Consider the following 21,682-nt stretch of genomic DNA (forward strand, 5'->3'; position numbering starts at 1 on the left):
ATTATCCAGAAAATTTGATATGTCAAACAGGTGTGCCTGTATTTTTAGACTAGTATGTGATATGCTCATACCCTTGACCTAGTGTAATATGTTTTCAAGTTCTTAGTTATTTGCGGAGATGGCTAGCCAATTATCTTTCCTGCCAATTTACATAGAATTAAATTTAATAAAGAATTTTTCTCCTGGTGTCAACAGTGCTTTAAAATAATTATTTTGAAAAAAAAATAATTATTTTGTACCTCTTTAAACCTCACAACCTATGCAGTAATGCTATAGTGTAATAATCTGGATGTTACAGTTGAGGAAACAGGCCCAGGCCTGGACAGTTTTGGTAATTTGACTAAGGTTTTACGGCTACCAAATGGTTATGATCAGATTTCTGGTGTCTCTGACTTCAGAGATCTTTGGTTTTTATAATAATAGTATACCAGAAGTCATTGTAAATCAGACCATATGATTCTGAAAACTAAAGTGAAGAATTGGGGTTTTTGAGGAATTGACCACATTAATGTTCCTGTCCACTTTCTAAGTGGAAATAAATTTTAAGTATACTAATAAAATGAGACAATAATCCCCTAGAATGTTCATTTCTTTCTGGATAGAGTTTTTCCTCCTGAGACATTTTCTTTCTAAATTGTTTAGGATAATACTAGAATTAGTTTATTTGAAATGAGTAGAGGGAGGGAGACAGAGATGAAAATGGAAGTCTCATTTATTTGGTGACAGAGGAAGACTAGTTTTGTCCACAGATGGAATATGAAGCTATCCTGTATGACTCTGTTTGTTAAACCTACTTTTTTTTTTTCTTGGTCTGTTGCAGGTAAAATCAGCTTCATTACATATTTTGAATTTAGAAAGTCCAAATTATAAACAAGCTTGTTATTTGTCAGGTAGGGCAATGATTAATATATCCCGATAGTGACATTAGACAGTCTCTAAGGGGATAATGTAAGTATAGTATAAAAGATAAATGTTGGTTGGAGAGATTTTAACCAGAGAGATAGGAATGTCCATAATATGCAGCCTAATAGCCAGAGCCAGGTGCTGAAAGATAGGGCTAGTATGAGTGGTACAATATTGCCAATGATAAAACTATTTTAACCTTGGCTCATACCTAGTTTAGATGGGAAAAATACAAGGATCCCTGGGTGGCTGAGCGGTTAATCATCTGCCTTTGGCTCAGGGTGTGATCCTGGAGTCCCAGGATTGAGTCCCACGTTGGGCTCCCTGCATGGAGCCTGCTTCTCCCTCTGCCTGTGTCTTTGCCTCTCTCTCTGTGTGTGCCTCTCATGAATAAATAAAGTCTTTTTTTAAAAAAATAAATGGGAAAAATTAGAAAGGATTTAAAACTTTAGTGTATATAATCCTTTTGTTAAATAATGGATTTGACTGTTGATCAGAGATCTTGGATCTGTGACTTTGACTATGAGTAATATTTTTTTCATTATTTTGGGGGGACTGGTGTTAAACTTTAATAGTCATAGGAAGATAGAGGAGAATATCACCTCTTTACGGTCTTGAATATTGTGTTTTGCTATTTGAGATTATGGTCTGTTTGGTTGAATTGTCCCGATAACTTATCCTCTTCTCTAGTTTTAATTTTACCACTGGAAAAGGTACATACGTGGGATTGTATAAATTCCAAAATCATCACTGGTTAGCAAATAACAACATTCCACTTATATGGATAAATTTAGGGCAGTCTCTGTCTCTATTTATATTGAAATGATCATCACAGCTAAATATATAATAGAGAAGTTTCCACATTTGTCCTGTGCTTGGAAGCAGAATCCTTGACCTATAAGGAACAAGAGCTACTGTGTATTTTAATGACATGCAGGTCAGCCAGGTTCTCTATTCATTTATAATTAGACCTGCCACAAATTGAAGCTTTTGTTGAGAGAGACAGTTGAGAAAAGTCTGTTGGGTGTATGTTTTAAAATAATTTTTTTTGAATAGTGAAATTGCTTCTAGTTTGATCCTTTTCAACTTATATTTCTGAGTAGCATAAATGAAAAACTATATTTCAGCTCTGAAAGCAGATAGTTTGTAGACAGGAAGAGTTAATTTAGGCAATGGAATAAGTGTTTCAAGCAGTCATTAAAACTAAATTTTAGGAATACTCTAACATAGGATCTGTGAATTTTCACTAGGATGACCATATGTTATACTTTATGCCTAGCATTTCCTAGCATGTTTACTGTTAGTACTGTCTTTAACTCTCAAAGTACCCTGGTTTGTATGATACATTATGTGATCCTCCTGGATCTAATGGGATTTGAGAGATCTAAATGAAATTTTTGGGCAGCCCTGGTGGCGTAGCGGTTTAGTGCTGCCTGCAGCCCAGGGCCTGATCCTGGAGACCTGGCATCGAGTCCCACATCGGGCTCCCTGCGTGGTGCCTGCTTCTCCCTCTGCCTGTGTCTCTGCCTCTCTCTGTGTCTCAATAAATAAATAAAAATCTTAAAAAATAAATAAAAAAAATAAATGAAATTTCTAAAGCAGAGTGAAGCAGAAAAAAATACTTAAGAACTCTCTTGAAGCCTTCAGATAACCAAATGCCATATTGACTATTTTTAGAAAGAATGAATTTTTTTTAAAGATTTTTATTCATGAGAGAGAGAGGCACTTTGATTTTGTTTTTCTCTCAGTACTAATGTGTGGAGATTAAACCATAATGAAAAGGCTTTTGTTTTTTATTTTTACTTAGAGTGCTCAGGAGAGAGAATGGGGGCAGGAGGGGAAGGGGAAAGGGAGAGAGAATCTCAAACACATGGGTCTTGATCCCTTAACACCGTAGGTCATGACCTGAGCTGAACTCAGAAGTTGGATGCTTAACCAGTTGAGCCACCCAGGTGCTCCAAGGGGGAGAGAGAATCCCAAGCAGGCTCCATGCCTAGCTCAAAGCTGGATGCAGGGCTTGATCCCACAACTCTGAGATCATGACCTGAGCTGAAATCAAGAGTTGGACTCTTAACTGAATAAGCCACCCAGATGCCCCAATACTGGTACAATAATGTTAATTTAACCATAGACCTTATTTGAATTTTACATTTATCTACTAATGTTTTTTTTCTATTCCAGTATCCCACCCAGGATTCTAAATTGATTGCATGTAGTTATTTTTTCTTTATCTCCTCTAATCTGTAATATTTCCTTAGTCTTTCCATATCTTTTGTGATAACTAGGTTTTGACTAACTCTGTTTTCCTTTTTTTTTTAATTAAGGAATGATTTAAGTTTTTTTCTTTTTTTTTTTTTTTTAATTCATTCATGAGAGACATGGAGAGGAAGAGACATAGGCAGAGGGAGAAGCAGTCTCCATGCAGGAAGCCCGATGTGGGACTTGATTCCGGAACTCTGGGATCACGCCCTGAGTCAAAGGCAGTCGCTCAACCACTGAGCCACCTAGGCGTTCAACCACTGAGCCACCTAGGCATCCGTCCCCCCCCCCCCTTTTTTTAAGATTTTATTTGTTTATTCTTGAGAGACACACAGAGAGAGAGGCAGAGACACAGGCAAAGGGAGAATCAGGCTCCATGCAGGAAGCGCGATGTGGGACTTGATCTGGAACTCTGGGATCACGCCCTGAGCAAAAGGCACAGGCTTAACCACTGAACCACCCAGGCGTCCCTAACCCTGTTTTCCATATGGCTGTTGTTTCAGAGTTATGGTCAAGGTTATTATTATTATTTTTTAATCTTTAAGTTTCATATAGTATAAAACAATGGTGGAAACATGGACTAAGAATCAAGCCCCTCATTGCTAAGTTACATGCCTGAAACTGATGTAACACTGTTTCAACTATACTCAAATAAAATTATATTTATTGGGCAGCCTGGGTGGCTCAGTGCTTTAGTGCCGCCTTCAGCCCAGGGGGTGATCCTGGAGTCCTGGGATCGAGTCCCACGTCAGGCTCCCTGCATGGAGCCTGTTTCTCCCTCTGCCTGTGTCTCTACTTCTCTCTCTCTCTGTCTCTTTGCGTGTCTCTCTCATGAATAAATAAAATCTTTTAAAAAATTACATTTATTCCTACCATACGCCCCATTCCTTCCACCTCCCCTACGACCACCCAAAGAATCAGAAGCCTTTGTGAATTTGGGACAGACAATCTGTGTGTCAGTTTTCTTATTTGTGAAGTAGAGATGATTAAGGGGCACATGGATGTCTCAGTTAAGTGTTTGACTCTTGATTTCAGCTCAGGTTGTGAGATTGAGCCCTGCCTGGGGCTCTGTGCTGGGTTTAGAGCCTGGTTAAGATTCATTCATATTCCAGCCCCCCACCCCTGCCCTTAGGCACCTGGATGGCTGAGTCACTTAAGTGGCTGACTTTTTTTTTTTTTTTTTAAGATTTGATTTATTTATTCATGATGAGAGACACACAGAGAGAGGTGGAGAAGCAGGCTCCCTGCAAGGAGCCCGATGTGGGACTTGATACCAGGACCCCAGGATCACGACCTGAGCCAAATGCAGACGTTAAACTACTGAGCTACTCAGGTGCCGCTGAAAACTTTGTTTTAAATAAACCTTTTATTTTAGGACAGTTTTAGATTTATATAAAGATTACTAAGATAGAGCTCCCATAGATATGCACCAAATTTCTCTCATTAACATCTTATATTAGTGTGTGCACATATGTTACCATACTAATGGACCAATACTGATACAGTATCAATTCAAGTCCATACCTGTATCCTTAGTACTCCCATCATGACCTTTTCTGTTCCAGGGTCCTACACAAGATACCACATTACATTTAGTTGTCATGTCTCTTTAGACTCTTCTTGGCTGTGAGAGTTTGTAAAAAAAAAAAAAAAAAAAAAAAAAAAAACTTTTAAAGGGCAAAAATTTAGTTAATGTTATTGTCATTAATTAATTTTAGGTCTAATTTCAAAAATATTTCAATTTGTGTTAAGTACCCATATATGTTGCTGGGCTTTTTTTATTTTTAAGATTTTTTTTCTTAATTATATATTCGAGAGAGAGAGTCAGAGACACAGAGGGAGAAGCAGGCTCCATGCCAGGAACCCGACCTGGGACCGAATCCCGGGACTCCAGGACCAAGCCCTGGCCCAAAGGCAGGTGCTAAACTGCTGAGCCACCCATGGATCCCTGCTTTTTGTTTTTAAGAATGGGGGTGGGGGGGGGAGAAGGGGCAGAGGGAGAGGAAGAGAGGGAACCTTAAGTAGGCTTACAACCCTGAAATCATGACCTGAGCAGAAATCAAAAGTTGGATGTTCCACTGAGCCACCAGACCCCTCAGTTCCTATATATGTTCTATAGCACAGAGGGACCCTCTAATTTTTATTGTATATTCATTTAATCTTTAAAAAAATTTTTATTTAAGTAATCTCTGTACCGCATGTGGGTGGCACTTGAGTTCATGACTCCGGGATCAAGAGTCTCATGCTCTTCTGACTGAGCCAGCCAGGCACACCCATATTTGTTTATTCTTTTAAAGCAAACACTTTGACTTACACATTTGTGTTTATGACCTTGTTAGGTACACTTAACAATTTACTGATATATAAACATTCATTAGGAGCATGGATCTGTAATTGAACATTGTTCCTCTAGGAAAAAGATTTGCTTTTAAGTGATCTGGTTCAGGGAAAACCAGGAACTGCTTGCTGCTTCGTTTTTTTTTTTTTTTTTTTTTTTTTTTAAGATTTCATTTATTCATCAGAGAGAGAGAGAGAGAGAGAGAGGCAGAGACAGGCTCCATGCAGGAGCCCGACACGGGACTCCATCCCGAAATGGGACTCAGTTTCGGGTCTCCAGGATCACACCCTGGGCTGAAGGCGGTGCTAAACCGCTGAGCCATCAGGGCTGCCCGCTGCTTCTGGTTAAAGAAAGAAGCTAAGTTTCATATTTCTTTGAGCACCTTTTTTTTGGTGGGGGGAGGGGAGTTTTTTTTTTTTTTTTATTTGACAGAGTACACAAGCAGGGGGAGTGACAAGCAGAGGCAGAGGGAGAAGCAGGCTCCCACAGGGCAGGGAGCCCAATGCGGGGATCGATCCCAGGACCCTGGAATCCTGACCTGAGCTGAAGGCAGCCGCTTAACTGACTGAGCTACCCCAGGCGCCCCTTCTTTGAGTACCTTAATGGCCAACAAATATAGTCTTTTTTTTTTTTTTTAATATAGTCTTTCTTAACTTCTCTTTAAGGAAGGAGATGTCTGTCTTTAAGGAAGGTGGTATGTCTGTCCCTCCCAATAAATGTCCATTGTGTTTGATCTCCAAGTTTCCCCTTTTGTTTTCTGTATATTTGCTTTCTTCCCTTTAAATCCTAATAGTTATTTTATTTTTATTTTATTTATTTATTTATTTTTATAAATTTTTATTTATTTATGATAGTCACACACACAGAGAGAGAGAGGCAGAGACACAGGCAGAGGGAGAAGCAGGCTCCATGCACCGGGAGCCTGACGTGGGATTCGATCCCGGGTCTCCAGGATCGCGCCCTGGGCCAAAGGCAGGTGCCAAACCGCTGCGCCACCCAGGGATCCCTATTTTATTTTTAAAAAGACATACCCATTTTAGAGAGAGTGAGCATGAGTAGGTGGGAGGGGCAGAGGGAGACAGTCTGCAGACACCCCAATGAGTATGGAGCCCATTGTGGGACTTGATCTCACCAACCATGAGCTGAAACCATGAGTCAGATGCTCAACCGACTGAGCCACCCAGGTTCCCCATCCTAATAAACAGTTCTAAAAACCTGTCTTACTATATCACTCTACTGAGCTGTACATCATACAAAGCCAGCCTTGTACCCCTTTACTCCCTCAATGGGAGTCCCCACACTTCTTTCCTGAACCTGGCTAAGATCCAGTTTACTTCCACTTTGAAGTCATATCTGACTCTGTTCCTCCAGGTCTTTGTTTATATCTATTATGGTACTTATCAAACTTGCAATTCACTTTTTTCCTTTCTCCTTCTCCATATTCCTTAAGTCCAGGCACCTTTTTCTTCATCTGTATGCCCTGTGCTAGAACAGTTCTTAGTGGATGGCATATAATTAATGAATATTATGTGTTGGGCTAGAATTGTGTGTCCTTTTATGTAATAAAAGTGAAGTGGCTGGTTCATACAACTTTTTCTTTAAAGTTAACTAGTGCAAAGATGTAGTACTTCCACATTTTTTCTCTTGCCTCCTAACTATTCAGTCTTCTTAAGGTGAATTGCACTGTTCAGATTATGTCCATTAAGGAAGGGTGTTGGTTTTTTAAAAAAGATTTTATTTATTTATTGAGAAAGCATGGGGGGAGGGGCAAGGGGAGAGGAACAAGGACAGACTGCCTGCTGAGCGTGGAGTCACACTCCGTGCTTGATCCCAGGACCCTGAGATCATGACCTGAGCCAAAACCAAGAGTCACTGACTGAACCACCCAGGCTCCTCCAAGGAAGGGTGTTTTTTTGTAAAATACTTTTCTCCAGACATTTTGTTAGACTGAATTGGTAGTTAGAATTTAAATCTTATCCTTAGGTATGTTACTTGATCAAGTAGCCTCTTATTACAGGTCAGAAAACTGTTTTAACATTAACATTGTCTTGGGAGCCTAGGTGGCTTAGTTAGTTGAGTTCTGCTCAGGTCCTCCCTCTGCCACTCTGTCTCCCTCTGCCATTCCCCTTGCTTGTGCTTTCTCACTCTGTCTCTCAAATAAGTAAATTTAAAAATCTTTAAAAAATTAAAAACTAACATTGTGTTTAATTTTTAAAACACTGTGCCCCAACTTTATTAAAATACATTATTAAAAACAGTACAGGGATCCCTGGGTTGCGCAGTGGTTTGGCGCCCGCCTTTGGCCCAGGGCGTGATCCTGGAGACCCGGGATCAAATCCCATGTCGGGCTCCCGGTGCATGGAGCCTGCTTCTCCCTCTTCCTGTGTCTCTGCCTCTCTCTCTCTCTCCCTGTGTGACTATCATAAATAAATAAATAAAATAAAAAAAACCAGTACAGATGTAATATTAAAGGTGAATATTGGGCAGCCCCAGTGGCGCAGAGGTTTGGCCCCACCTGCAGCCCGGGGTGTGATCCTGGAGACCCAGGATCGAGTCCCACATCGGGCTCCCTGCATGGAGCCTGCTTCTCCCTCTGCCTGTCTCTCTCTCCTTCTCTCTCTCTGTGTCTCTATGAATAAATAAATAAAATCTTTAAAAAAAAATAAAAGTGAGTATTTTTAAAATGCAGCCTAATGGTAGAAAGTGAAAGAAAGCCCTACTTCATTTTATTTCTTTTTTCTTTTAAGATTTTATTTATTCATGAGAGACACAGAGGGAGAGGCAGAGGGAGAAGCAGGCTCCCTGCAGGGAGCCTGATGTGGGACTGGATCCCGGAACCCTCGGAACCCTCGGATCTCGGCCTGAGCCAAAAGGCCCTGAGCCAAAGGCAGACGCTCAAGCTCAACCGCTGAGCCACCCAGGTGTCCCTAGACTTTGTTTTTTTTAGAACAATTTTAGATTTGCAGCAAAGTGGAGCTGAAAGTACAGAGAGTTCCATATATCCATTTCCCCCTTCACACACATAGCCTCCCCATTATCAATATCTCATACCAGAGTGGTATGTCTGTTACTGTTGGTGTAGTTCTGTAGGTTTTGACAAATGATGTATAATGACATGTATCCACCATTATAGTATCATACAGAATAGTTTCACTGCTCTAAAAATCTCTTGCACTCTACCTACTCATCCATTCTTATTCCCCAAAGTCCCTGGCAACCTGTTTTGTTTTGTTTTACTGTTTAAAATCTTTAAAAAAAAAAAGTTTAAATTTTAACAAAGTCCAACTTCTTTCAGGACTCATGCTTTTGGTGTTGAATCTAAAAAGTCATCATTAAACCAAGAGCATTTGTTTGCTTTTACTTGGTTTAACTGTCATGGAATAAGACTACATTTGTTTTGACGGTAGGTGAAAATGTTTTATATTTCACCACCAAGGATTATTGCCATTGTGGCTAACGTTTTTCTTTTGTAGGAATCGATGATATATGTGTTTTTGTGTTAACAAACTTTAAACGACTTAACCATTTTCTAGAGGCTAACTTTAAGTTTAAATTTGCAAATTTATGAAATTTTATATTTATTTTTAAGATTTTATTTATTCATTAATGGGAGACAGGCAGAGACATAGCCAGAGGGAGAAGCAAACTCCATGCAGGGAGCCTGATAATGGGATTTGATCCCTGGACTCCGAGACCACACCCTGAGCTGAAGGCAGATGCTCAGCCACTGAACCACCCAGGCATTCCAATTTATGAAATTTTAGATCACGAAATGACAAAAAAGTGTCCAGTTAAAGATCTTCATTTTGGGCAGCCCCGGTGGTGTAGCGGTTTAGCGCCGCCTGCAGCCTGGGTTGTGATCCTGGAGACCCGGGATCGAGTCCCACGTCAGGCTTCCTGCATGGAGCCTGCTTCTCCCTCTGCCTGGGTCTCTGCCTCTCTCTGTGTGTCTCTCATGAATAAATAAATTAAATTAAATTAAAAAAAATAAAGATCTTCATTTTGTAAATGAGTACACAGTAGATGCAAAATATAACTTGATTTATTTGAAGACATACAGTAAATAAGGAATAAATACAGGACTTAGAATTGGTGATAACCAGTTTGATTAAATTTCTAAGATGAAAGCTGTAATGATAATTTTTCTTTTATGAAAAGTACATTTTTGTTGGTGGGTGCTTCTTTTTGTGACTTGGTATTATATTCCTAATATTTAAAAGGATGAGTTCTAAAACAGCAAAAAATATGAGCAGTTTTTATATTTTTCTGATGTTGCAACTAATTCATTGGCTTATTATGGCAAATCAAGCAGATACTCATGTTAAATAATCTCAGTTCACTAATATAGTTATGGCTAGTTGTGGAATATTTCTTTTCAGACTGTTTAAAATCAACTTCTGTCACTAACTTTTTTTTTTTTTTTAAGATTTTATTTATTTATTCATGAGGCACACAGAGAGAGGCAGAGACACAGGCAGAGGGAGAAGCAGGCTCCTTGCAGGGAGCCCAGTGTGGGGCTTGATCCCCGGATCTGGGATCACATCTTGAGCCGAAGGTAGATGATCAACCGCTGAGCTATCCAGGTATCCCTAAAAAAATTTTTTTTAAGATTTTTAATTTATTCATGAGAGAGAGAGCAGTAGAGACACAGGCAGAGGGAGAAACAGGCTCCATGCAGGGAGCCCAATGCGGGACCTGATCCTAGAACCCTAGGATCATGCCCTGGGCCGAAGGCAGGTGCTAAACTGCTGAGCCACCCAGGCGTTCCCCTAAAATATATTTTTTTAATATTTTATTTATATATTTGAAAGAGATTGAGAGCATGAGTGGGGGCGGGGGGTGCAGAGTTAGAGGGAGAAGCAAGCACACTCCCTGCTGAGCAGGGAGCCCAACCAATGCTAGAGTCTAAGGCAAACACTTGTATTTACATTAAAATACAATTGTAAAATTGTATATACATTTATTAAAGTTTAATAAATTAAACTTTAGGTGTTTGTTAGGTGTGTTTCTTGAGGTATATTTATCTGCTCCTGTCACATTTTCAGAATACCACTCACTTTTTGTCCACATAAATTTACACAGTTGTAATTAGTGAACTACCTTTTTTTTTTTTAAGATTTTATTTATTTATTTATGAGAGACACAGAGAGAGGCAGAGGCACAGGCAGAGGGAGAAGCAGGCTCCATGCAGGGAGCCAGAGGTGGGACTTGATCCCCAGTCTCCAGGATCACGCCCTGGGCTGAAAGGGGCACTAAATTGCTGAGCCACCCAGGCTGCCCAATGAACTACCTTTTTGATTTTTTTGCCCCTTCTGTATAACTTAACCTGTTTATATATAGTTCTAAAACTTAAAAAAAAAAATAAAACCTTTATTGTAACTCCCTAATCGTTGCATTAATAAAATAGTATTGAACTCTTCCCCCTATTCGATGTTTGATGTTTCTTTTTTCTTTTCTTTTCTTTTTTTTCTTTTTTCTTTTTTCTTCTTTCTTTTTCTTCTTCTTTCTTTTCTTTCTTTCTTTCTTTCTTTCTTTCTTTCTTTCTTTCTTTCTTTCTTTCTTTCTTTCTTTCTTTCTTTGAGAGAGAGCACACATGCATGAGAGAGAGCACCACCACACCCCTTGCTGGGGGGGAGGGGCAGAGGGAGAGGAAGAGAGAGTCTTAAGCAAACTACACGGGGCCTGATTCCACAATCCTGAGATTGCTAGTGGAAACCAGGAGTTGGATGATTAACCGACTCTGCCACCAAGGCAACCCTCTAATTTTTTTAAAAAATATATTAGAGAAGTGAATATAATCTGCATTTAAAATTTGTTATAGCTATGGAAAATGTGCTGTCTTCCAGTGTTCCTTCTCCTAACTCTTCCTCCTGGGGAAAAAAAAATCACAAAGGTAGCATACCAGAAAGCACAGACTTTAAGACTGGGGCTTAGAATTTGAGCTTCTTTACTTGCTATTTAAGTAACTGAGCAAATTTCTTATACCCTCTGAATTATACATATGAAAAAGGAAATAATGCTACATATCATGCGGGTTTTTTTTTTTCTAAAAAGCAAATATTTATTTTTATTTTTTTTAATAATAAATTTATTTTTTATTGGTGTTCAATTTGCCATCATACAGAATAGCACCCAGTTCATGCCAGGTTATTGAGAGGATTCTTGCTGTCGTTCCTGTGAAGTCCACAGTTCCTAAGACTTATTAATAGGTACTCAAAAGATAGCTGGAACAAATAAATGTACTGCTTTAGCAAGACCACAGGAGTAAACTGTTAAAATTGTGTTCCCCTCTGAGCTTTCTTTCCTTAACACAAATTTAGAGTATGAATTAGTCAAAAATACCAGAAAGGTATTTTTATTTTATTTTTATTTATTATTTTTTAAAGATTTTATTTGTTATTTATTTTTTTAAAATGTATTCAGAGGCAGAGAGAGAGAGAGAGAGAGAGAGAGAGAGGCAGGCAGAGAGGCAGAGACAGGCAGAGGGAGAAGCAGGCTCCATGAAGGGAGCCCGATGTGGGACTTGATCCCGGGTCTCCAGGATCACACCCCAGGCTGTAGGCGGCGCTAAACCGCTGCACCACTGGGGCTGCCCAAGATATTATTTATTTATTAATGAGAGACACACAGAGAGAAAGGCAGAGACATAAGCAGAGGAATAAGAAGGTTCCATGCAGGGAGCCCCATGTGGGACTCGATCCCAGGACCCCAGGATCACGTCCTGGGCCGAAGGCTGGTGCTCAGCCGCTGAGCCACCCAGGCATCCTGTATTTTTATTTTTTAATGTATAAATTTGTTGGTTTCATTGAAGAGATCATTTGCTTCTAACTTCTAAGTTTGAGTTCAGATAGTTTGGTGTCTTTCACTATTAATTTTTTCTATCTAAACTGATTCAATTTTTTAATTGAAATTTATTAAAGTTGGGATTATGGGGCACCTGAGTGGCTCAGTTGGTGAACCAAAGCATTTGCCTTTGGTTCAGGTCATGATCTCAGACTCTCAGTGGAGTGTCTGCTTCTCCCTCTGCCACTGCTCCCCACTCCCAGCTTGTGCTCTCTCTCTCTCTCTCTCTCTCTCTCTCTCTCTCAAATAATTAAAAAAAAATTGGGATTACATCGTGAATGATTGGTAGATGCCTTTTTTTTTAATAGTCAAACTCAGCAGCAAAAGAGCAACTCTGGTGTCAATTATTGAGAAGACTGGCAAAAAAGAACTTGTGACCTTTATGTGCGAAGTATATGCTTTTTTTTTTTTTAAGATTTTATTTATTTATTCATGAGAGACACAGAGAGAGCGAGGCAGAGACACAGGCAGAGGGAGAAGCAGGCTCCATGCAGAAGCCTGATGTGGGACTCGATCCTGGGACTCCAGGACCATGCCCTGGACCGAAGGCAGGCGCTAAACCGCTGAGCCACCCAGGGATCCCCGAAGTATATGCTTTTTAAAAAATCAAATACCCAAACAAATCATGATTTCATTTTGTTTTTATAAACATTTAAAATGAAAATTATGTATTTTTGAATCAATATCACTTGAAAATAAATTTTAAAATAATTTTATCAGAAATTTTGAATGGAGTTGATTAAGCATTCAAAGATAAACAGAATGGTTGTGATTTCTATTAGAGTATTTGAGTCTTAGGGTATTAAGTATAAAATTCAAAAGGAAAAAACATACAATTAAAAACAGGACCTCCCTCTCAGTCTCTTGTCTCTTAGGCACTCAGTTCTCTCAGAGTTAGTCTTTAGTATCAGCTGCATATATATTCTAGAGCTGTCTATGCATGTTTAATAAACAACATGGTAACACTTTTTTTTTTTTAAGATTTATTCATTTTAGAGATAGTGTGAGCTGGAGGAGGAGCAGAGGGAGAGGGACAAGTTGAGCATGGAGCGTACATGCAGAGATAGTGTGAGCAGGGGGAGGAGCAGAAGGAGAGGGACAGTTGAGTGTGGAGCATACACGCGGGGCTTTATCCCATGAGCCTGAGATCCTGACCTGAGCTGAAACTAAGAATCAGTTGCTTAATCGACTGAGCTACACCTAGGCACCCCAGGGTGCTTAATTTTTTTTTAACGTGTGTTTAATTTTATAAGAAACTGCCAAACTTTCCAAAGTGGCTGTACCATTTTACATTCCCACCAACAATCTGTGAGGGTTACCATACAATTTCAGCAGCACTTAATATTGTTAGTTTTTTTTTTAAAGCCATTTTAGTAGATGTGTAGTGGTATCACCTTGTGGCTTTAGTTTCTATTTCTCTAATGATTAATGAATGATGTTGAGTGGTTTTTTTTTTTGATGTTGAGTGTTTATTTGCCATCTGTATATCATCTTTGTTGAAGTATGTTTAAATCTTTTGCCAACTTTGAAAATTGGGTTTTCTTATTACTGTGTTTTTTTTTTTTGTTTTGTTTTTTTTTATTACTGTGTTTTGAAAGTTCTTTGTGTGTTTTGGATATACAGGTCCTTTATCAGGTATGAGAATTGTAATTGCTTTCTCCCAGTCCATTTTTTTTTTCAGTTTTTTTCTTTTACAGATTGTGCTTTGGCAGTGTAGCATAATAAGCCTTTGTCTAGGGCAGCCTGAGTGGCTCAGTGGTTTAGCGCCGCCTTCAGCCCAGGGCGTGATCCTGGAGACCCGGGATCGAGTCCCATGTCGGGCTCCCTGCATGGAGCCTGCTTCTCCCTCTGCCTGTGTCTCTGCCTCTCTCCCTGACTCTGTGTCTCTCATGAATAAATAAATAAAATCTTAAAAATAAAAAAAAAGGAAACCTTTGTCTAGGGAACCTTGGGTGGCTCAGTGGTTTAATGTCGCCTTCAGTCCGGGGTGTGATCCTGGAGACCTAGAATCGAGTCCCGTGTCGGACTTCCTGCATGGAGCTGCTTCTCTCCCTCTGCCTCTATCTCTGTGTCTCTTGTGAATAAATAAATCTTTTTTTTTTTTTAAAGATTTTATTTATTCATGAAAGACACAGAGGAGAAAGAGGCAGAGACACAGGCAGAGGGAGAAGCAGGCTTCATGCAGGGAGCCTGATGTGGGACTCGATCCCAGGACTCCAGGATCATGCCGTGGGCCAAAGGCAGGCACTAAACCACTGAGCCACCCAGGGATTCCCAATAAATAAAATCTTAAAAAAAGAAAAGAAAAGAAAAGAAAAGAAACCTTTGTCTAGCCCAAGGTCACAGAGATTTTCTCCTATATATTTTCTTCTAGAAACTTTTTTTTAAATTTATTTATGATAGTCACACAGGGAGAGAGAGAGAGAGGCAGAGACACAGGCAGAGGGAGAAGCAGACTCCATGCACCGGAAGCAGGCTCCATGCACTGGGAGCCCAACGTGGGATTTGATCCCAGGTCTCCAGGATTGTGCCCTGGGCCAAAGGCAGGCGCCAAACCGCTGCGCCACCCAGGGATCCCTTCTAGAAACTTTCTGATTCGAGGTTTTACATTTAGGTTTGTGATATATTTTCGTTTCGTTTCGTTTCGTTTATCTGTGGTATGGGTCGAGGCTTTTTTTTTTTGCATATGGATGCTGAGTTTCCAGCACAATTTATTGAAAATACTATTATTTCTCAATGGAAATCTTTGTACTTTTGTTGAAGATCATTTAATAATAATAAGTGGATGGGTCTTTTTCTGGACTCAAACTGTATTATTAATCCTGTTTTGTATTGTGTCTGATAGATCCAGAATGATTTGAAAGCTTAGCCAGCTGTTTTTAGAAATTTGTTAAGCACCTCATTTGGAATCTATTGTTTGTAACCTACAGAAGGTTTTTCTAAAATAAGTTTTAGTCTGGGGCACCTGACTCATTTGGTAGAGCACACACAACTCTTGATCTCAGGCTTGTGCATTTGAGCCCCCATGTTAGGTATAGAAATTAATTTAAAAATAAAATCTTTTTTTTTTAAGATTTTATTTATTTATTCATAGAGACAGAGAGAGAGAGAGGCAGAGGCACAGGCAGAGGGAGAAGCAGGCTCCATGCAGGGAGCCTGACTTGGGACTCGATCCAGGGTCCCCAGGATCAAACCCCGGGCTGCAGGCGGCGCTAAACCGCTGCGCCACCAGGGCTGCCCTAAAAATAAAATCTTTAAAATGACTTCAAATCTACAGATAAAAGGATTTTGCTAATGGTTCATATCTATTTGGAAAAATGAGTGATTTCTCCTGCAGTAAGGATGAAATAGAATGGCTTTTCCTAAATGTCCATGTTCTTTTTTGTAGAATTATTTGGTAGTTCTCTCATAATATCTCCATGTGTTCATGTTTTTATTATATCATCTTTGATAGTGATAAAGATAGTGATAAATTTGGGGGCAGTTCTATTTTGATTTAAAACATGTCCTAAGTTACTCTAAAGATTTACTTTCAAAATAGTATCCAGGAGGAGGGGGGCAGAGGGAGGAGGAGAGGAGGGGGAAAAAATAGTATCCAGTAATTGTTGGTTTAAAGAATTAAGTGGGACAATGGTGGTGTTCTATAATGTGAGGTTTTTGAGTTAATCTAAGTATTTGGATGTTTATTTGGGAATTTTCAAGTGCTTTGCAGTTAACACCTTGTAAGTAATTGTTTCTAAACTTTTAAATGTTGCTTTAGAAGTTAAAGTAAGAAGCAAAGTTAATTTTAAAGAGCTTGTTGGACAAAATATTGGAGATTAAGACAGACTTTCAGGATTTACAGCTATTTTTTTTTACTTTTTTTAGTATTTGTTGATTGCTTTTCTTCATTTTTGGAATGCCTGCTCTGCAATTTTAGGATTTGCTGTTTTTCTTTGGAAAACCCATTCCTGTTACTCCTTTTTTTTGAATAGACCCTACTGCGCAATTTTATTTTTATTTTTACTGTGGTAGAATACAATATAAAAGTTACCATTTTAACTATTTTAAAGTATAAAATTCTGTGGCATTAAGTACATTAACAATGTTGTATGACCATTACCACCATCAATGTCTAATTCCAGAATTTTATCAGTGCTACAGTTTTGTTTTTTGTTTTTTTTTTTAAGATTTTATTTATTCATTCATGAGAGACACAGAGAGAGGCAGAGACACAGGCAGAGGGAGAAGCAGGCTCCATACAGGGAACCTGACTGGGTCTCCAGGATCACACTCTGGGCTGAAGGCGGCCCTAAACCGCTGAGCCACCCGGGCTGCCCAATACTACACATTTTTAGCACTTAATTGTTCTTTAATGTTTAGCCACTGTATTAAGTTTTAGGGTTTTAAGAGATAAACAAGATTTAGTTTTGTTCCTAAGGACTTTACAGTCTCATGAGGGAAATAAGTAACCTAGTATTTAATGATACAGTGTGGCAAATTATGTTCTAGGTCTCTATATTTGAATTTTATTTATTCAATTAAGATTTTACCTTGAAAAAGTAAAGTAACCTTTTGTTAGGTTAACATTCAAGTTGTCATACCACTCCACACACTGAATTAATGTAGATTAGGTTGAAGTCTTTAGTCCTTTGATTTAGGTCAAGACTCACAAACCATCACGACCTCTTCTTTTGTAACAAAAAGGGAACCAGAAAAGTGGTATTCTGATTTAAAGCCAAATTATGAGCTTTCTTTCTTTCTACTGGAGAAGGGAGATCAGAGAAAACCATGATTAGAGAGAATATCCGAGTTGTCCCCACCTATCCTCAGTTGAACTGTTTTGACTTATTCTCATTGCAGTCTCTGCTTGCTTGATTATGGTCAAATATGGCATTATCCAGACATGTTTATCTCTCTTGGCAGATCATTTGAGGAATAGCTGTATTTGGAATAATGTGTTAAGAGATTGTGTTTTTAGATTCCTTGAAACTTGGGAGTTAGCACTTAAAGTTGAATGTTTTACCAGTTTTAGTTAAAAACAATGTTATCACATGGAACAGTATTATAGGTTTAATTTTCATTCTATTATTTCTTTAGTACAAGATTGTTCATGAAAAGTTGAACATGGCTCTTTGTTTTGAAGATCTGCAGTTTTCATAATATAGTCAGTCTGAGAAGTTGATAATCCTAAATGCTTGATAGTATTTTAGTTAGCAATTTCAATGTTAGACACAGGAAGAATTCATATTACTAAGCCTAGACTCCTAATAAATTATTTTTATAGATTTAGAAAAGTCTGATTTTGTGGCACAGTTTGGATTGTCTACTGAAAATGAAAAGTTAAAAATAACCCTTAGCTTGATTTATTATTAATGATTTTGGCATATATTACTTTTTTTTCATATATTACTTTTGAAAAATAACTGTAGTCTTGTTTTTTCAGGGTAATCACTTTGATCAGTATGAAGAAGGACATTTGGAAATTGAACAAGCATCACTTGACAAGCCTATAGAATCGGTAAGATGATCAGTGCTTAATTTTGGGTCATAGTTAGTTAGGTAGTGTTCGTGTGACACTTGATGTGAATGAATTTAAACTTATTAATAATTTATAGTATAGTTTAGAGCTGTTTTCTTGCATGCCCTACAGTAATCAAATAGAATTTGGGATGTAATCGAATATTTAATATTTTGGGAACTCAGTCTGAAAAATCTAGAAACAATTTAGAATTTGATAGAAAAATATCATTTTGGCCCATACTAATATTCTGTTAAAGATAGCAAGTTAAAGTTTAGTGTTTTTGTAAATTGAATAAAGGAGTAAAATGTATTTTGATCCTTTAAAAGTTTCACTTTCCTGGGCAACACAATTACATGTGAAATGTTCTATCAGGAATAGTTAAGGACTAATATATTTACCAGACATTTGTGAAACATGACAAATTTGGTAGCTTAAGCAGATGTCTGGTTTTTGTGAAAAGCTGATTCTTTGTCTCTTCACATGGCTTAGTTTGGATAATGATATAAAACAATACGACAAGAAGATTTATTTTCCTGATTGTTAATTTTTTAAAAAAATCTTAATTTTTGAACATTATTTTCATTTTGAAAAGCCCCTTTTTTTGTAAATTACACAGTTCACTGTTAAAATGTCTAAACTTGTCGGTATCGTCAGTATTTTAACATTTGTGCTTAAGTGTACATATTTTAATAAGGGTTTCAGTGAGTTATTAGTAAACGAGTGAATATGATCGAAGAGGACATCTTAATCTTTTTAGCAGTCAAGACATCTCCCCTTTCCTTTTAAGAAACACTAGCTTCTCTTCCTTCCTCAGGAAAATAAGGCAGTTTAGAGAGCACAGATATTTTAACTTAGCTTTTATTCAAAACTGTAACATAGTAAAGGATCAACATATATTTATGTTCCTAATTAGGTTGGTGTTGTGTGTGTGTTTGTGTGTGTGTTTAGATGTTTACGGAAATTTACACAACTTGGGGTGTTCGACATTTTTCTTCCACAGCAGTTGGCCCATATTAGCTAAGCAGCCATGATCTGGTTTGTATTGCACGGTCTGCCTTTTTTTAATTTCTTCTCTAGGGTTTCTTTCTCCCCACCTCCCCTTCTTATTTCTGTTCTTCTGGTCCAGTGAACACTGCATATAGTACTTTCTGTCTTAATGTGCTGGCATGATGCTAGACTTAGGCATGGCAGTAATTGATGACGCATGTGATAATGCTGCAGAGGGAGAATTCACATCTGATATTGTGCTGAAAGCCCAGTATTGTTTTAATTTGAGGATAAAATGCCAAGCCCGCATTGCTAAGTTAAAAATCACTGAAGTTTGTGCCTTGTTCTGTATTATCTTGGGAATTATCACAAGGCAGAATTTTACAATGAAATCTGTAAGCTAGCTGGATTAGTATTTTGTATTTGAAAAATAGTTTAACTTTTCTCTTTTATTTAAGTGTTTCTTTGGGTTATAGTTTAAGAACAGATAGCTGTCAAAAGCAAGACCTAAGTACCATATCTACAAGGTACATGGTTAATAGTCTTACATACGCTAATTAGACTAAATTTGCAGTTTATTACTCAATAAAGATTTTTTTTAACTCTAATATTTAACGTTTTAAAAGCATTTTAGGGCTGCGTTTTAAAGTTTTTGGAAAGTTCCTTCCTTTGGTGTGTGAGACTAATGCTGTTTTCCTCTCACACTGTCCAGGATTTTTTCTAGCACATGTCATAGGAAGAATGCTATCAGAAGACAATCTGACTGAATAGTCATTGTTGAGTAATCTCAAAGAGTAGGAGTGGAATTGATAAGTGCTCTATTTATTAAATAGTATTATCTTCTGCACTTAGAATAATGAATGGTATAGTCCTTAGACTGAATGTTTAATTATTTTTATACATAAGTGTATGTTCAGAGATGTATATTAATAAACGATACTTGTAATGAAAGTTTATTCCTGAAACACATAAGTAAATACTATTAATTATGGTAGTTTAGGTAGTAGGAGGAGCTTCATAGCCTACATTGTGTTAGATGGAAGTGGGGACACACAACACAGGAGGGATTTTATTTCTCTTACCAAATCACTTAAGGACAAATTGAAAGTTTTTAAAGGATTTTAAAGAAACTTGTGCTAAAACAATTGGCATGAAAGTTGGTATTGCAGTATCAATTCCCCTTTCCCTTCCACCTCCACCCAAAAAGGAAGTGCCCTATCACCTAAGGAATGCCCACCAAATAAGTGTGTCTTAGTTATATGGCTGACTATATTGAACTCTCTTGTTCTTAGGGGGAAATGGCATTACTTCTCACACATAGAAAGTCTCTGCTGAATTAAAATCTTTCTCTGCAGCAATATCTATTGAGAGGTGCTGACTGTTTTGCTACAGCATGCAACTCAAAAGTGGCTGGAAATATGCAGCTTTGGGAGTCTACAGATCATTGCAGGAGCTAAAGGTCTAGTCTTTTTTTTTTTTTTTTTAAAACAAAGGTAATCTGCAGCAGCTGGTAACCGTGGAAGTCTCTGCACAGGTTTGTGCCAAGAAATATGCCTGTGTGAAAGGTTATTGTGAGTATAGGATTAAGGTCTTTTTCTTTGGTAATAGGGTAAATTTGTTGCAAACCAACAAGATGAGGAATGAAATACAAAGACTCAATAATGCATTATGCTTTTAGTAAACTTTGAAGCCTAGATTTGCTAGTGAGATGATACAGGTATTTCCATTTCAATCAGGAAGTGTTGAAAACACCTCAAAATCCAGCATTTGTAAAGTATTTCATAATCTTTGTTAAAAAGTTTTATTTCCCCTGCTTTATTTCAACAAACCAAATATCTTTCAATAAAATTTTTGATCAGGAATAAAACTTTGTTTTAAGAAAATTATGAATTGCCAGACAACTTGATTATCGGAATTACAGAGAAGATGGAAAGTATTATTTTACCCTTATTACAAAGAAACTTTTTAGAGCTTGAATTTTAAGTTATTGCTTAATGATGTTTTAAAGTCCCAGCCATTATAATTATATCCTCTACATTCTTAATAAGGATTAAATACTTAGAAAACAAAACTTAAAGCCGTAGCTTAGTCTAGAATTCCACCATGCTTCCAAGAACTGTGGCTGATTTAGGATATATGGTTTTTATGGCCTTTGTCATAGAATAGGAGAAATGAGATGGGGGCAGAAGGCAAAATATCTGCACCATAGTAAAATATGTTGTCACTGTTGCAGTTGGAAGTAAAACTACCACCAGCCGTTAGTTGGTCTTTGTTTTACCTGATTAAAATCCCGTCTTTATAGTTGTTAGGTTGACTGAACAGTTTTTTTAAAAAATAATGTAAGTTTTCAAACTCCAGTTGCTGATGTTTACTTTGCTCATGTAGGGATTTAGAAGTATATGTATAATTGAGTTTTGTCATGCTGCATATCTGTTTAGATCTGTGGACTCCACTAGTTCCAAACTGTAACTATAAGACTGCTGATTTGACATTTAGCAGTGACCATATGTGGACTGCACTATAAATAATGTGCTTCTTGGAGCTGAATGGTGTAGCATTACTATATGGCTTTTCTCTCTAGTCTTCATTGTGTCATCTGTAGTGAGCTATAGATTTTTTGTTTCGGGAATTTTTACAACTTGTTGTTTGCATGGGTTCACCTAGTAGCCTTTGGTTTTTGCTTATAGAATCTTTTAATACACAATCAGCAAAGCTTACAATCCACTCAAGAGACTTACTATTTTTGTCACTGTTGAAAAAGGGCAAATGGTATAAATTTAATGTGGCTGTCAACTAAAAGAAAATTGAGTGTGGAGTTAATATTCATCCAGTCACGGACATAATTGTAG

General features: G+C 37.8%; 1 protein-coding gene across 3 annotated transcripts in view; it reads left to right on the plus strand.

The window, feature by feature from the left end:
- GPATCH8 (G-patch domain containing 8) overlaps positions 1-21,682 on the plus strand; it is a 120,177-nt gene that overhangs the window by 12,793 nt on the left and 85,702 nt on the right. For 2 of the 3 annotated variants that reach the window (XM_055317800.1, XM_055317805.1), the window contains one exon: positions 17,769-17,843. In XM_055317800.1, the coding sequence (XP_055173775.1) occupies positions 17,769-17,843 (75 nt within the window). Of the gene's footprint in view, positions 1-17,768; positions 17,844-21,682 lie in introns of those variants that run through there. The other variant, XM_055317813.1, reaches the window with a different exon arrangement.

Source organism: Nyctereutes procyonoides, unplaced genomic scaffold (assembly GCF_905146905.1).
Source record: "Nyctereutes procyonoides isolate TBG_1078 unplaced genomic scaffold, NYPRO_anot_genome, whole genome shotgun sequence".
Taxonomy (NCBI): domain Eukaryota; kingdom Metazoa; phylum Chordata; class Mammalia; order Carnivora; family Canidae; genus Nyctereutes; species Nyctereutes procyonoides.